Raw genomic sequence first — 18,064 nt, forward strand, 5'->3', positions numbered from 1 at the left:
AAATTACGAGTACGTTACGTTTTCCTTTACGTTTTTATAATTACAGATGCGTGAATTTTATTCATGCACGAAATATTTATGACAGTGATTTTATTCCATAAAAATAAACCACTTAAATTTAGAGAAATAAGCCATTTTAATTTGTAAAGTAGAGGGTGTGTTGTGTGTTCGTGTTAATGTTGTCACACACTGTCTATTTCTGGTTTGGTTTTATTGAAAACAGGAAAACGGCAAAGAGACTTTCATTACTCCTAATGTTCTTAATTGGTTGTACCATTTGTTCCTATAGAGATACTTCAGAGTTCTATCATAAACAGTTCTCAAATATCAATGCTGGAGCCCTAAATCTTTCTACTGATGGTTGTTTGGGTCATGCAAATCTGTGTTGCATCATCTTGCAATGAATGTTTTTGCTGTGGACAATCTTTGCATATTCAATGGGCTAAATTATTAATATCCTAATAAATTCATTGATGCTATATTGTTAAATATTGCTTTTTGTAAGAAACACACTGTATTTAGAATAGTAATATTAATAGATAGTAATATTAATTAGTTAGTAATATTTATTGTTTTTAAACCATACAAAAAATAGTGGATGCATTCAATTTTTAAGTTTAAAAGTCGTTTCAGCTCATAAACTTGAATAAACATATCCACTTTTCTATTTATGCATTAAGCTGACACGTGTATCCAAAGTGGCTTACAAGTGAGGATAAAAGATACATCCCAAATCATCAGAGAGCAGCAATATAAATGCTAATGTTAAAAAGCTAATGTCTAAGCTTCAAAACCACTCCACTGCAAGCATACAGAGAGGAGAGAGTGTCTTCAACAGGTGGTTTGTCAAGCCCACTCACCTGTGTGATGCATGTTACAAATTGCACAATGTTTTTCCAGAAATATAGAGTGTTGATAAGAAAGTATCTGGTGCATACGGAGAGGAGAGTGTGTTTCTTACAGGTGGTTTGTCAAGCCCACTCACCTGTGTGAGGCACACTCAGAATTGCACGATGTTTTCCCAGAAATGTAGAGCGCTGATAAGAAAGTATCTGGTGCATACGGAGAGAAGAGAGTGTGTTTCTTACAGGTGGTTTGTCAAGCCCACTCACCTGTGTGAGGCACACTCAGAATTGCACGATGTTTTTCCAGAAATGTAGAGCGTTGAAAAGAAAGTGGTGCATACGGAGAGAAGACAGAGTGTTTATTACAGGTGGTTTGTCAAGCCCACTCACCAATGTGAAGCACACTCGGACACTTGCACAATCTTTTCCATCAAGCATGGAGTGCCTATTAGGAGGTGTCTGGTGCATGGGGAGAGGAAAAGAGTGTTTCTCTTTTAACTGGCTTAAAATATTAAGCTTAAAATGATTAATTGAAACCTGATTAACTTAAGAAAACGTAAAGTAATTAAACACATCATGACTTTTTGATCAAATCAATGTTCAGTGTAATGTTAGCTGCGTTGCTGACATAGATTTAGCTAACAAGCTTACTAAAAACTGTGCACTTTCAGACATGGTACAAGTATAACATAATGAAATATTTTTATGTTGCTACAAAAAACGAATATATTCCTGTACTATTACTTTTATCAAGCATTTCTACCAAAACTAGTCAAACCATGTACATTTTTTCTTGAAATCGATCAAGACTTCATAGTAGAAAGAAAATCAAAACAACCTTCAACCTCCTTGATAACCAGCAGTAGCTTTGTTTGGACAAACACCACTGATGTTTTCCTAAAAAAAATCCCTTCCTTTTATAACCATGATACATTTTAGGCCTGACGCCTGTAGAATTCGATGTGAAATCACATTTAACGCAGAGCAAGACTTTCATTTCCAGCTTTTCCCTCATCTTCCTCAGGTGGTGGCATTTTTCTGAGGAAATATAATTGATTTGTTTTTCCCCGACACCTTCCTGCGAGAGGAAAGACTGCTTTTATCCATTAAATGAATCGAAATCTCACTTCCGCCCCAATCTCATCTGTCTGAGCTTATTTTGATTCCTGATTTCTCCTCTAATGGCTTTTTAGGTGGTGAATCCCAAGAAGAAGATGAAGAAGAAGAAATATGTAAATTCAGGCACGGTGAGTGGTGGCTTTGTCAGATTAGCTTGCTAAACAAGTTTCACAGACGCGAGCACGTTTCTTACACACATGTGTAGAGCCTTTAATTACAGCGCTGTTCAATTACGTGACAGAAGAAGTGAAGAGAGTAGCTTTCAAATGTCTTCCCACATTAGCGAGTATCCTTTTACTTGCATGCTAATTAAAACAAGAGAGATCTGTGCTTGTTTTTCTTTGACTGCTTCTTATAAAACATGCTGTTTAAGCACTCGCCTTTGTGCCTCATTGTAATCAACAAATAGTAGGTGCTGACGTATAAAGAGCGCAGTCAAGACGCACACATTAAACCAAATGTCACGCCATTGTGAGTTTAAATGCGTGAGTGGGTGGATGGAGATCATGCAAGTGAATATGAAAGCAGGAATTTGTAACACAGCACAGATAATGTGATATGAGCATCAGGCCTTGATTGATGGCCGTGCCAGTGTCGCCTTATTGCTGCATATTACGGGAACATCACCTCCTCCCTGAGGGTCTGATGCATCATTCAGTGCCTCGATCATAAAACAAGGTGTATTATATGGAGGCAGATGAGTCTCAAAAATAATACATTTGCAAAAATAAAACTTACACATGCACAGCATATTTCACATTTGCAAAATCCAATTCGTAAATTCAAAACACAATTCATAAATATGCAAATTCAGTTCATCAATTCATGACACAATTCATAAATATGCAAATTCAGTTCTTCAATTCATAACACAATTCATAAATATGCAAATTTGGTTCTTCAATTCAAAACACAATTCATAAATATGCAAATTCAGTTCATCAATTCATAACACAATTCATAAATATGCAAATTCAGTTCATCAATTCATAACACAATTCATAAATATGCAAATTCAGTTCATCAATTCATAACACAATTCATAAATATGCAAATTCAGTTCATCAATTCCAAACACAATTTATAAATATGCAAATTCAGTTCATCAATTCATAACACAATTCATAAATTTGCTAATTCAGTTCATCAATTCCAAACACAATTCATAAATATGCAAATTCAGTTCATCAATTCCAAACACAATTCATAAATATGCAAATTCAGTTCATCAATTCCAAACACAATTCATAAATATGCAAATCCAATTTGTAAATTCAAAACAAATTTTATAAATATGAAAATCCAATTAATAAATTCAAAACACAATTAATTAATATGCAAATCCTATTCGTAAATTCAATACACAATTCATTTATATGCAAATCCAATTAATAAATTAAAACAATTCATAAGTACGCCAAACAGGATTCGTAAATTCAAAACACAATTCATTAATATGCAAATTCAATTCGTAAATTCAAAACAGTTCATTAGTATGCAAATCCAATTCATAAATTCAAAACACAATTCATAAGTATGAAAATCCAATTCATAAATTCATAACACAATACATTAATATGCAAATCCAATTCGTAAATTCAAAACACAGTTTATTAATATGCAAGTTCAATTCATAAATTCATAACACAACTCATTAATATGCAAATCCAATTCATAAATTCAAAACACAATTCATTTATATGCAAATCCAATTCATAATTCATAACAAAATTCATTAATATGCAAATACAATCCATAAATTCATAACACAATTCATTAATATGCAAATACAATTCATAAATTGATAACACAATTCATTAATATGCAAATCCAATTCATAAATTCAAAACACAATTCATAAGTATGAAAATCCAATTCATCAATTCATAAAACAATTCATTAAAATGCAAATCCAGTTCATACATTTAAAACACAATTCATAAATATTGTGTTTTGAATTTGCTAATTCAGATTTATAAATGTGAATTGTGTATGAATTTTGTTTTGTAACTGGATTATTTTTGAGACTGATCTGGCTCCATTGATCTTCATCTCTCTGTCTTTACTGTAGATTCAGTGGTGAATCTTGATCTGTTTTTTAAATGCAGGTGACGCTGCTGTCGTTCTCAGTGGAGTCAGAGTCGACTTTCCTTGATTATATCAAAGGAGGGTAAGTGAGAGATTAATGTTTTTGCACATGAAATCAATCATAAAGTATTACACAGAATTTCTTTTATTAAATTTCTTTTTTTGTTGTTGTTGTTTATAGTACAAACTATTCATTCATAAATTCTTAAATTAAGAAGCATTTTCTTGATAAGCAAAAAATATTGTCCTTTTTTCAAAAATAGTAAGTCCAAATTAACTGAGTTTTCACTTTGAAATAAGATTATTTTGCTTTTCTTAAGTGAAAACTCACCTAATTCTGATATAATATTTCTGAAAACAAGACTATTTGTTGTTACTTGTCTAGACTATGCTTGTTGAGTTAAGAATTTGTTTTAAATTGGACTAGAAACTAGACTCTTTAAGTAAGAAAGTGTGAAATGATGCTCTGATAATCACAGAGTGGGTCACATGACTTCTGTATTTCCAATTATACTGTACATACACAGATATATTGCTGTTACAGTGGCCAGTGTGTATTGTTCATACTCTACAAAAGGGTTTATTATTTTAAAAAACCTTTTTTATTTGTTTATTTATTTTTGTTAGGATAGGTCAATATTTGCCTGAGAGAACTCTTTGAAAATCTGTGGCTCAGTGGTTAGCACTGTTGCCTCACAGCAAGAAGGCCACTGGTTCGAGTGCTGGCTGGATCAATTGGCATTTCTGTGAGGAGTTTGGATAAACTGGATAAACTAAATTGGCCGTAGTGTGAATGAGAGAGTGTATGGGTGTTTCCCAGTACTGGGTTGCCGCTGGAAGGGCATCCGCTGCGTAAAACATATACTGGAATAGTTGGCAGTTCATTCCACTGTGGCGACCCCTGTTAAATCAGGGACTAAGCCAAAGGACAAAAAATTTTTTGTTGGGCTTAATGATCTGTGAGCACTATACCGGGGTATGCAGTGACAGGCTCTTCTCTTAAACTTGCTGCCATTCTACTAACGGACAGGCTCATCTGTTTGCGTCGGTCAGCTCGAAGCTCTCCAAGGTTGTTTGATTGATCCTCACACCATCCATCAAAATCAGATTTATATCTGAAATATGCCTCTCGACCTTAAAGACCGCTGTGCTTGAAATATTTGAGTTTGAAGCATTTTTTATTTGTAGGAATAGCATTGTTCTACAAAGCCAGAGATGTTCACAGCTCTTATATCCTTGAAGAAAATCTTTCGGCAATAGACCAATGTCAGCATACAGCTTCGATTCTGCCACATACAGTTGAAGTCAAAATTATAGTTCTTTTTTTATTTTTTATTTTTTAAATAAAAGCAAAACAGAGCAAGGGGTTTTTCACAGTATTTACTATAGTATTTTTTCTTCTGGAGAAAATCTTGTTTTATTTTGGCTAGAATAAAAGCAGCTTTTCATTTTTTGAAAACCACTGTGAGGTCAGTATTCTTAGCTCCCTTAAGCAATATACACTCACCGGTCATTTTATTAGGTACACCTTACTGGTTTGGACCCACTTTTGCCTTCAGAACTGCCTTAATCCTTCATGGCGTAGATTCAACAAGGTACTGGAAATATTCCTCAGAGATTTTGCTCCATATTGACATGATAGCATCATTTTTCAGAATATAAAAATACGAACATTTTTTAGTTTCTTGCCTGGTCATGAGTTGATGTAAAGACCATTTTCCCTGGAGTGGAGCATCTGGCAAAGATCTTATCAAAGTCAAAACCCAAATTAACTGATATAAGAGAGATTGTAAAATATTACAGTGAAATTAGGACCACTTTACCAATCACACAGAGACATTTAAAATGACACCAAACATGAATATAAAGCCACAAGATACACCATATTAAAAACTTAAACAGTCTGTGTGGAATGTGAGTGAGCTGCTCTGGTGGAGAAGGTAAAGTCCAGGGCAAAGAGGGGGGTTCAGGATGCATGATCGAGACAACCCGAACAACTGGATTTCTAGCTGATCTTCTTCTCAGATTAGAAAGTTATTGTTTTAGTGCTTGACCATTCTCGCAGTCTTGTCTCGTGTGGAGTTCCATAACAGTTTTCAGGGGTTAATATTATGGAGAGATATAGCCATCCTTACATGAAGACAAACACCTACTGCACCTTTAAGCATTCAAAGTGCCTTTCAAGCTGAATAGTAATATCTCGCAAAATATCTAGTAAAATATTATGTACTATCATGGCAAAGATAAAAAAAAAGTTATTTATTAAAACTAATATGTTCAGAAATGTGTTGAAAATCTTTTTGTTAAACAGAAATTAGGGAAATAATATATAGGGAGGCTAATAATTCAGGAGGGTAATAATTCTGACTTGAATAAAATTAATTCTGAGAATTAATCTGAGAACTAAGAAATGTGCTTTTATATTTCCTCTTCTTTTCATCAATGCTCCATTAAAAATGAGAGCAAATCCAGAGCTACTTTGTCAGCAGTGCTGTTCTGTTTCTGCGAGCCGCTTGAGCCTGTGGCACTAGGGCATTTCCACAGCCCAGAAACTTAATAGGCTGTAAAAGGATCCCCTGTATTAGGGGTTAGTGGAGTGCAGTACCGCGGTGTCTCCTGGGACGAGGTAAACAGAAGGACAAGAGGAATCGATCTTCGCATGTCACTATGTGTCTCCCTCTCATTTGTCAGGTGCATTGCTCTGTGCAGTGCTGAGAGAGGCAGGAAAGCCCTGCATAGTGACAGAAACCCACCTGCATCTAATGCAATGGCAGAGAGAATGCTGTCTTGGGAAGGTGTACACGCTGTCGTTTAAACTGCATTTAAATACAGACGGGAATACCTTGAAGTCAGGTTCAAACTACACAATATCTGCCTAGTTATATGTATCAGTGAATTGTTAAATGAAGACACACTTTGATCTGATCATTTGAGACAGACAGTGAATCATTAACTGGAGACTCACTCTGATCGGTTCACTTGGAGCAGTGAATCATTAACTGGAGACTCACTCTGATCGGTTCACTTGGAGCAGTGAATCATTAACTGGAGACTCACTCTGATTGGATCACTTGAGGCAGTGAATCATTAACTGAAGACTCACTCTGATTGGATCACTTGAAGCAGTGAATCATTAACTGAAGACTCACTGTGATTGGATCACTTGAAGCAGTGAATCATTAACTGAAGACTCACTCTGATCAGATCACTTGAAGCAGTAAATCATTAACTGAAGACTCACTCTGATCGGATCACTTGAAGCAGTGAATCATTAACTGAAGACTCACTCTGATCGGTTCACTTGAAGCATTGAATCATTAACTGAAGACTCACTCTGATCGGATCACTTGAAGCAGTGAATCATTAACTGAAGACTCACTCTAATTGGATCACTTGAAGCAGTGAATCATTAACTGAAGACCCACTCTGATCGGATCACTTGAGGCAGTGAATCATTAACCGAAGACCCACTCTGATCGAATCACTTAAAGCAGTGAATCATTAACTGAAGACCTACTCTGATCGAATCACTTGAAGCAGTGAATCATTAACTGAAGACCCACTCTGATCGCATTACTTGAAGCAGTGAATCATTAACTGAAGACTCACTCTGATCGGATCACTTGAAGCAGTGAATCATTAACTGAAGACTCACTCTGATCGGATCACTTGAAGCAGTGAATCATTAACTGAAGACCCACTCTGATCGGATCACTTGAAGCAGTGAATCATTAACTGAAGACTCACTCTGATCGGATCACTTGAAGCAGTGAATCATTACCTGGACACTAACGGTGCATTCCAAATGGGATATATCACCCTCCAAATGGCACTTCGGAGTGAAAAAATCATGGGAACCGTGTTGACAGGCAGTGAATCATTAACTGAAGACTTGCCCTGACTGAATCATTAACAGAAGACTCATTCTGATCAGATCACTTGAAGCAGTGAATCTTTAGCTAGAAACTCATTTAGATTAAAAAGATTGTATAAGTGAATTGTTACTGCCAACTCACTCTGACCGGATCACTTGAAGCAGTGAATAATTTCCAGAGAACTCACTCTGATTGGTTCACTTAAAGCAGTGAATCAATAACTGGAGACTCACTCTGATCTGATCATTTGAAGCAGTGAATCATTAACTGAAGACTGATTCTCACTGGATCATTTGAAGCAGTGAACCGTTAACAGAAGGGTCATTCTGAGCAGATCACTTGAAGCAGTGAATCGTTAACTGAAGACTAACTTTGATTGGATAATTTAATCATTAACTGGAGACTCATTCTGACTGAATCATTAGAAAAAGTGAATCATTAACCAAAGACTCAGTCTAACCGGATCATTTGAAGCAGTGTATCGTTAACCAGAGACTTACTTTGACCACTGATCGAATCCCTTGAAGCAGTGAATCACTAACCAGAGACTTACTCTGATCAGATCACTTGAAGCAGTGAATCATTATCTGGTGACTCACTCTGATCGAATCACCTGAAGCAGTGAATCTTTAACTGGTCTCTCCCTCTGATCGGATAACTTGAAGCAGTGAATCATTAACTGGAGACTCACTCAAATCATGATCACTGAATCAGTGAATCGCTAACTGAAGACTAGCTCAGATCATAATCACTGAAGCAGTGGCTTGTTTTCTGTAGACTCTGATTCAAATGATTGACGTACAGGTACATCTATGAAACGGTGTAAAAGGTGCAATATAATGCATCAAAATGTATAGATATTTCAAAATATATACTCAAATTTTGAAATAACATTAAAATACCTGCACCTTCGGTCAAATATGTGCCACAATATGACATGCTGACCACACTTTCAATGAATCAATTCAGAGACACAATAGACTCTGGCCCTGGGGAGCACCATCTCATCTGCCTTAATAGAAATGTCAGAAGTGGTCCAGCGTGGGATGCACAGGCTCGCCGGAGACTCGGAGCACATTATAGCAGGTTATCTGACACTCAGCCATGAGCACTTCATGCAGGTAAAGGTCAGCGCTTAATCAGTACACACACACACTCACAGCAGCGGAGATCAGCGCAGCGCATACACTCTTCATTAGCAAAGGCCAAAAGATCAGCAATGGTCCAGTTATTAATAGGTTACCGCTATTTAAATATGTTTTTTAATCTTTTAATGCTCTTCTGCTGTTCAAATAAATAAATAAGTGAATACATACATACAGTCATTCACTACCTGACAAAAGTCTTGTCGCCTATCTAAGTTTTAGGAACAACCAATAATAACTTGACTTCTAGTTGATCATTTGGTATCAGAAGTGGCTTATATGAAAGGCAAAGGCCTCTAGATTACACTTATTTTACCAGAATAAAATATGATCATGCCTTGATTATTAATTATTTCATTAGGACAGTAAGGTCTGACTTTGCTCAGACAAAAGTCATGTCACTTAACAGAAATAATGTCCAGTATAGAATATAAAGTGATGCTGCAGTGGAAACAGAATGAATATTGTGTCTGACTCCATCATGAGCTTGGAGGACTGCATCCATACATCTCTGCAATGACTCAAATCACTGATTAATAAAGTCATCTGGAACGGCAAAGAAAGCCTTCTTGCAGGACTCCCAGAGTTCATCAAGACTCTTTGGATTCATCTTCAAAGCCTCCGCCTTCATCTTACCCCAGACATGCTCAATAATGTTCATGTCTGGGGACTGGGCTGGCCAATCCTGGAGCACCTTGATCCTTTTTGCTTTCAGGATCTTTGATGTGGAGGCTGAAATATGAGAAGGAGCGCTATCCTGCTGAAGAATTTGCCCTCTCCTGTGGTTTGTAATGTAATGGGCAGCACAAATGTCTTGATACCTCAATGCTGGGTTATTTTCAACCCATTTTTTTGAATCACATTTATAGGACCAAATATAACCCAACATATGTATGCTGTTGATGTTGATCATCCACTCTGCAGATCTCTCGCACGCCCCCATACTGAATATAACCCCAAACCATGATTTTTCCTTCACCAAAATTGACTGATTTCTGTGAGAATCTTGGCTCCATGAGGGTTCCAGATGCAGTTCAACAGATGATTCATCTGAAAAATCGACCTTCTGCCACTTTTCCAAATGATTAACTAGAAGTCAACTTATTATTTGTTGCTCTTACAACTGAGATTCACGACATGACTTTTGTCAGGTAGTGAACTGTAAATACATACATACATTAAACTTTACTTTATCTGGTTTTCCAGTAAAAAAAATCTAAAATTTTGCATAACATTGGTGAATCAGATCACTTTACAACAGGATTGTTTTTTCTTTTAATTACTTTAAGTAAATTACTGTTGATAACCTGATTTTTAAACTGTGAGAAAATGGACAAATTGTTAAATTACACTAAAAACATCAATCTTTCAGCGTAATCACAAGAAATGGAAAGTTTTAAGGATTATTTCATTAAAATGCTCCGTCCATTTACAGTAGCTTACTTTTAACGTACAGTTTTTTCCATGTGTGATACTCATAAATAATGCATTGAAAATTAATGTCTAAAATTACACCTCCATAATCATTTAAGCATTGACAGTACTGTGAAATGTGTCTTGAGTGACACTAAAGACTAGACTAATGACTCTAGAAATTCAGCTTTGAATCGCAGGAATAAAGTATATATACTGTACATGTAAATAGGAATATATACTCTTTTTTTTCTTTAAATACATTTGATATACATATATATCGGGTGACACGATGGCTTAGTGGTTAGCACTGTCATTTCACAGCAAGATGGTCACTGGTTCGAGTCCCGACTGGGTCAGTTGGCATTTCTGTGTGGAGTTTGCATGTTCTCCCCGTGTTGGCATTGGTTTCCTCCGGGTGCTCCGGTTTCCCCCACAGTCCAACACATGCGCTGTAGGGGAGTTGAATAAACTAAATTGGCTGAATGTGAGAGTGTATGGGTGTTTCCCAGTATTGGATTGCTGCTGGAAAACATATGCTGGAAAAGTTCATTCATTCATTTTCTTTTCAGCTTAGTCCCTTTATTAATCCGGGGTCGCCACAGAGGAATGAACCGCCAACTAATCCAGCATATGTTTTACGCAGCGGATGCCCTTCCAGCCACAACCCATCACTGGGAAACATCCATACACACTCATTCACACACATACACTATGGACAATTTTAGCTTACCCAGTTCACCTGTACCGCATGTCCTTGAACTTGTGGGGTAACCCCACGTGAACACAAAGAGAACATGCAAACTCCACACAGAAATGCCTACTGACCCAGCTGAGGCTCATACCAGCAACCTTCTTGCTATGACGCGACAGCACTACCTACTGCACCATCGTGTCGCCTATTTATATATATATATATATTTATAAAATGATCTCTACATATAAACATGGATCTGTTTTGGTACTCCTTCTTACATACTGAGCACATAATATGCACATGACGTCATCATTTGACATAAGCACCCTGGAAGTATTTATTTTGTGCAATGTGCAGAACGTGTTACGTGGGGTAGAATTGATTTCTCTCAGTAGACACAGTGCTGTATGGTCTTTTCATCAAGCTTTTGGCGAGCTCTTGGATTTGATTGGCTCTCTTCATGGCTGATCTAATACCAGCTCGGCTCTGATGCGCTCCAATTCTCTCCGTCTTCCAGCCATCGTCTCTATTGCGGCTCCCATCCTCAGTCACTTAGGGAGTAATATTTGTCAATAATGCAGAGGGTGCTTCTTCTAAGTGGCAATTTCCTGTTTTCATTTAGGTGAGGGCTTAATCAATTTATGCTCCGTCAGACCACTGAACAACCCCGCATGCTGCGAAACACAAGGCTGCAGCTCCATGAATACACATGCGCACACACAGACACACACACACAGAAACACACCCACGCATGCTGTTGTTTTGTGCGGATTTCATTGTGCTGTCTCTGTGTGAGCACGAATCTGCGGGCGCTCTCCCGATGTTTACACAACCCAGCGGCAGTAAACCCTCTAACCCTATCAGGGTAGCCCAGGCCGGGGCAGTCAGTGGAAACTGACAGGGATTCACCTACATGTCACTTTACATCAGTCTCAAGATTTCCGTTCAACTCGCCTCCTCAGCTCACGCTCACATTTCACCAGCTATGGTTCCGTGCACCTATTTTTATGTGCATTTTATAGTGCATTGTGACAATGTACCCCCGTATACATTTCTGGAGAGAGCAAATTATGTAGCTAGAGCTTCGCATGGCTCCATTTCATCTTTAAAACGAACGCCATGTATGTCAGTGGACTTGAGATGCAGAGAGGAGATGAACGCGGTGACAGTGTTTGAGTCAGGCGAAGAACAGTTCCAGAAAGCAGGTAAAACAAAAAGAAAAGCCAACAAATAAAATAAACAAGTAAATAACAGGGTGAGAATGTGGTAAAATCTGAAAATCAGGCAGCCGTGAGGGCTTTTCTTTTCCTGGGTTGCTTTTGATAACACCGTCGGTTGGGTTTAGGGAAGGTGGTGAGTGGGTCTGTTGAGGCTTTTGAAAACACTATCAGTTGGGTTTAGGGAAGGGGGTGGGGGGGTCAATTGGGGCTTTTGACAACACTGTTGGTTGGGTTTACGGAAGGGGGTGGGGGGGGTAATCTGTACTTTTGAAAACACTATCGGTTGGGTTTAGAGAAGGGGGTGGGGGGTTAATCTGTGCTTTTGAAAACACTATCAGTTGGGTTTAGAGAAGGGGGTGGGGGGTTAATCTGCGCTTTTATTAACATTGTCGGTTGGGTTTAGGGAAGGTAGTGGGCGGGTCAATCTGTGCTTTTGAAAACTGTCGGTTGGGTTTGGGGAAGGGGGTGAGTGCTGGTCAATAAGTGTTTTTGAAAACGGTTTGTTTAGGGAAGGTAGTGGGTGGGTCAATCGGTGCTTTTGAAAACACTATCGGTTGGGTTTAGAGAGGGGGGGGGGTTAATCTGTGCTTTTGAAAACACTGTCGGTTGGGTTTAGGGAAGGTAGTGGGCGAGTCAATCAGTGCTTTTGAAAACACTATTGGTTGGGTTTAGAGAAGGGTATGGGCGGGTCAATAAGTGCTTTTGAAAACACTGTCGGTTGGGTTTGGGGAAGGGGGTGAGTGCTGGTCAATAAGTGTTTTTGAAAACATTATCAGTTTGTTTAGGGAAGGTAGTGGGCGGGTCAATCGGTGCTTTTGAAAACACTATTGGTTGGGTTTAGGGAATGGGGTGGGTGAGTCAATCAGTGCTTTTAAAAATACAGTTGGTTGGGTTTGGGGAAGGGGGGTGGGCAGGTCAATTTGTGCTTTTGAAAACACTATTGGCTGGTTTTAGTGATGGTGTGGGCAGGTTATTTGGGGCCTTTGAAAACACCGTCAGTTGGATTTAGTGAAGGGGGTGGGCGGGTTAGTCAGTGCTTTTGAAAACACTATTGGTTGGGTTTAGGGAACCGGGTGGGTGGGTCAATTGGTGCTTTTGAAAACACCAGTTAGATTTCGGGAAGGGAGTGGAAGAGTCAAGTTGTGCTTTTTTATGAAATTTGAGATCTGAAAAAGCATTCACAGCGGCCTCTGGTGGATTCGAGAAAACAAAAACTGCAAAAAACGTACCTCCTGGGACGTATTTCGCGCTCTCCAGAAATGTAAACAGGGGTACATATCAATAACCAGTCTGGGTTAAATAAAATGCATATTGGAAACAGGCCTGGTTTTTGTCAACCAAAGGGTGACAGAAATCCCAGAGGGGCAAATTTTAGGAAATATTAATAATTATAATATATATAAGCAATTATAATCTAATATATAAGCATTTATTTTTATGCATACATATATATATATAGCCTATATATAGGCTTATTTCACAAATTAGATAAAGATAATTTTTATTTTCCCAATATGGGGGAATTGTTTTTACAGTAGATGCATACACCGGGGCATCCAAGTAAATGGCTTTTAATGAATTAATAAAGAGGATAATTACTTTCCGGCTGCATAGAGGCATGAGTCATGTTTTAGCCTGGGATTCTGAAGGTTAATGTCATTTTCTCTGCTTTTCATAATGCTTTTATTCATTTATTTTTGATTCTTTTTTCCCACTCACTGAATCCCTAATGACTTATTGGGTAGTGAGACTAAATAATGTCTGATATATTGCTGTCGGCAGCACGCATTTGTGTCATTTTGACAATTAGATTATTATTATTTCCTTTTTAAGTGCCCTGCTATTTTAATGAATTGGCCATGTGTGTGCGTGTCTGTGTGTGTGCGAGTATTTACCTTGTGCTCCAAAATGTCCCCTACTAAATGTCCCCGCAAGTATACCAATAACAGTAAATTCTGACCTTTTTTGGTCTCCATGAGGAACACGTCTCATAAATCATACAGAATGAAGTATTTTGAAAATGTAAATATGCGATTGTTTCTTGTGAGGGTTGGGTTTAGGGGTAGGGTTGGTGTAGAGGGATGAAATACACCATCTGTACAGTATAAAAATCATTACAAAAATCAATAGGATGTCCCCTTAAAGATAGATGTACAACTTTCTGTGTGTCTTTGTGTGTCTGTCTGTCTCTCTAGCTGTGTGTCTACTTGTTTTTGTATCCCAGTGGGGACTTAAACTGCAATGCAAACAGACTAATGGGGACTTGTGTCACCGTGGGGACAAAAATTGAGGTCTCCATGGGTAAAACATGCTTATAAATCACACAGAATGAAATATTTAGAAAAGGATTGTTTTCTGTGAGGGTTGGGTTTAGGGGTAGGGGGTTAGAATAAACGCTTTGTGTTGTAGAAACATAATTACGTCTATTAGAGTCCCCATCGGGATATAGGAACAAGTCTGTGTGTGTTTTATGCTAATGTTGCAGATTGTTAATTTGCAGTAGGGGATTTTTAATCACACATATTTGACAATAACAGCTTATGTCTGGTCAATTGAAGATGTATTTATTAAATGATGGACATTTAAAGTATAACGCATTAGCCTCGACTAATTAGCGCCGCTCAGTTAAACTCTTTCCATTCATCTCATCTTCTGGAAGGAAGCATGACTTCCTTTAAGGTGCCTGTGAGACTCATTTAGCTGGCATGACTAACATGAGGCATGTAGTGGTTTTGTGGCCGGTGGGAAGCCAGCACAGAAGGAATCACTGTGTGAAGAGATGCACTAAAGACAGGGATACAGATGGACCCTCGTTACCCTGCTGTTTGAGCACGGTAAATCTGGTAATGTGGGTTCCTACTAATGACTCTTCCTGTTTATCCCAATTAGACCGTGCAGCTGGGGTTGACTACACACACATCAGCCAATATTTTAGCCATGTTTGTGTCTTTGTGTTTGTTCGTTCCCTCACACCAACATACAGCAGGCAGAAATGTATTTAACACATCACAAATTTTTCATAAATAAATATTTTTTTTATAATATAGAATTTTTACTATAAACTCATCTCATTTTGTCCTCAGAAAACATATTTCTGACGGTGCTGTTGACTTGAAATTTTCACCAGATGGCAGTAACACCCAAAATAACCCATACATGTGAAGAAAACAAATAGAATTAGTTTAGAAATTAAGTTATGTGTAATGAAATGTATTGAACACATGAAGAAAGGAAGGTGTAAAAAGACATGGAAACCCCAGACAGTAGCTGAGTGAGTGTAAATTAATATTACCTGCTTCAGTACCACCAGGGTGGAACATTTCAACAAGACAATGACCCAAAACTCAGCCGAAGAAACTCTTGAATGGATTCAGAAAAGAAAATAAAGCTGCTAAAATGGCCCAGCCAATCACCAGACCTTAACCTAGTAGAACATAAGACACAATGAACTATGAAAATTTAGACTCTGTTGAAGTTTGGGGAAAATAAATCAATCAATCAATCAATCAATCAATCAATCAATCAATCACACCAGAGCAATGTATGTGGCTCCATTCTCCATACAGGCCATCTTGAAGCTGTCACTACAAAAAAAAATGGTATAATATATATATATATATATATATATATATATATATATATATATATATATATATATATATATATATATATATATACATATATATATATATATATATATATATATATATATATATATATATATATATATATATATATATATACACACACAAATTATTACGTACATTTCAGTAGTTTAGTACTTTCTCCAATTCCATTGTTATGTTTCAGATTTTTTTGTTTTATTTTATTTACATGGTTGAATTATTTGGGTTTTTACCAAAATCTGGGTCAATATCATCTCAACTGTTTCCTTGGAAATATATTTACCAGGAAAAATCTTAACGCATTCAGTGCTTATTTTACTTGCTGTATGTACCCGAGGCTACCAGATAGCATTTACACGTATGTTTTCTCGTTTTGCCTCTTTTTCCCAGGACCCAGATCAATTTCACTGTGGCTATTGATTTCACCGCATCTAACGGTAAGTAATTAAGTGTAGAGAATGGCGTGTGACTTCTTGAAAGGTTGGGGAATCCAGACCCAATCGTTAGCCTACTAGTATTGCTCAATACACTGCTATTAGCCATCAGTGTGCGGCCCCCTGGCTGATTCAAGAACTGTAAGGGTTCAGGTCATGCTGAGAGGTGAACCGTTTATATAAAACTGTCTAAAACGTCCAGCCTGCGGTGAATGTGACTCCCTGTCGTTTTCAACGCCGCACTTGTAAGAAGTGTTCAAATAATTACTGTTCTTTCACAAGTAACCGCTTCCAAACATCTCTGAATTATTCAGCAAATTAACGAGACTTGTTCAGAGCAGTGTGGTGAGGTGATGGAAATAGACGGAATCATGGGCTTTTGCTTCTGAGAGCTTTACTGAAGGTGGCTGCCTGCGGCGCAACAGAGCTGAATTGCCAAGTTAGTTTAGCAACAATGCAGCCATCGCTCAACAACTGTTTGTATCTCGAAGGTTTCAAGCTCCAAACAACATAAATAGCCTGACAACAGCTGTTTGTTATTCTGAAGTGTCCTTCCACTTCAACATGACTAGCACACACAATACTCCCATGTTAGCCTTCTTTTATTTCACAGAACTTTTTTTGCCATTTAATTTGTAGGCAACCCATCCCAGTCCACGTCTCTCCATTACATGAACCCCTACCAAATGAACGCGTACGCCCTGGCGCTGAAGGCGGTGGGGGAAATCATCCAGGACTACGACAGTGACAAGATGTTCCCTGCGCTGGGTTTCGGTGCCAAGCTGCCCCCCGATGGACGAGTGTCTCACGAGTTTCCCCTAGTGAGTGAGCCGATGTTCAACTTCCCGAAAATGCCCGAGATTAGTCTAAGGCAGTGTTTCCCAAGCTGTTCCTGAAGGCACAGCAACAGTACACATTTTCAACCACTCCCTAGTCAAACACTTCTCGATCAGCTCATCAGAACATTAGAAGAGACTCCAACACCTGAAATGAATGGATCATAAAGGAGACATCCAAAACATGGCGTGCCTTCAGGAACAGGGTTGGGAAACACTGGTCTAAGGGTGCGTTCACATATATAGACCGATTGTTTTGTTCCAAAACTGGGATTAAAATTGTTACAATGTTGCTTTTTGTTTTTGGAGCAGTTCACTTTCACATTGCAAAGTTAGGTAAGAATTTCTCATACAGAGTCTCATTTCAATTGTCAAGGCTTGTAAAATATATATATCAACTCAGAAGTACCAAAAACTTAATGACATGATATATGCTGTCTAACTGAACTATTAAAAAAATATTTAATGTCATTAACGTTTTGGTTAACTCGACTTCTGAAATAGAATTGATATACACTACCTGCAAGTCTTGTCGCATGTCCAAGTTTTAGGAACAACCAATAAGAACCTGACTTCTAGTTGATCATTTGGTATCAGAAGTGGCTTCTATGAAAGGCAATGACTGCATCCATACATCTCTCCAATGACTCAAATAACTCGGTAAGTGTGACTTAAGTAAATAAGTCGGTAACACTTTATTTTGATGGTCCATTTGAGTAGTAGACTGTCTGCTTAATATCTGTTGATATGCTCCTTCAACAGACAT

General features: G+C 37.8%; 1 protein-coding gene across 1 annotated transcript in view; it reads left to right on the forward strand.

The window, feature by feature from the left end:
- Positions 1-18,064, forward strand: part of cpne5b (copine Vb) — a 210,742-nt gene that overhangs the window by 162,397 nt on the left and 30,281 nt on the right. The window contains 4 exon segments of the mRNA XM_056468243.1: positions 2,039-2,092; positions 4,073-4,134; positions 16,419-16,465; positions 17,102-17,283. Coding sequence (XP_056324218.1) covers positions 2,039-2,092; positions 4,073-4,134; positions 16,419-16,465; positions 17,102-17,283 — 345 coding nt within the window.

This window comes from Danio aesculapii, chromosome 11 (genome assembly GCF_903798145.1).
Source record: "Danio aesculapii chromosome 11, fDanAes4.1, whole genome shotgun sequence".
Classification (NCBI taxonomy): domain Eukaryota; kingdom Metazoa; phylum Chordata; class Actinopteri; order Cypriniformes; family Danionidae; genus Danio; species Danio aesculapii.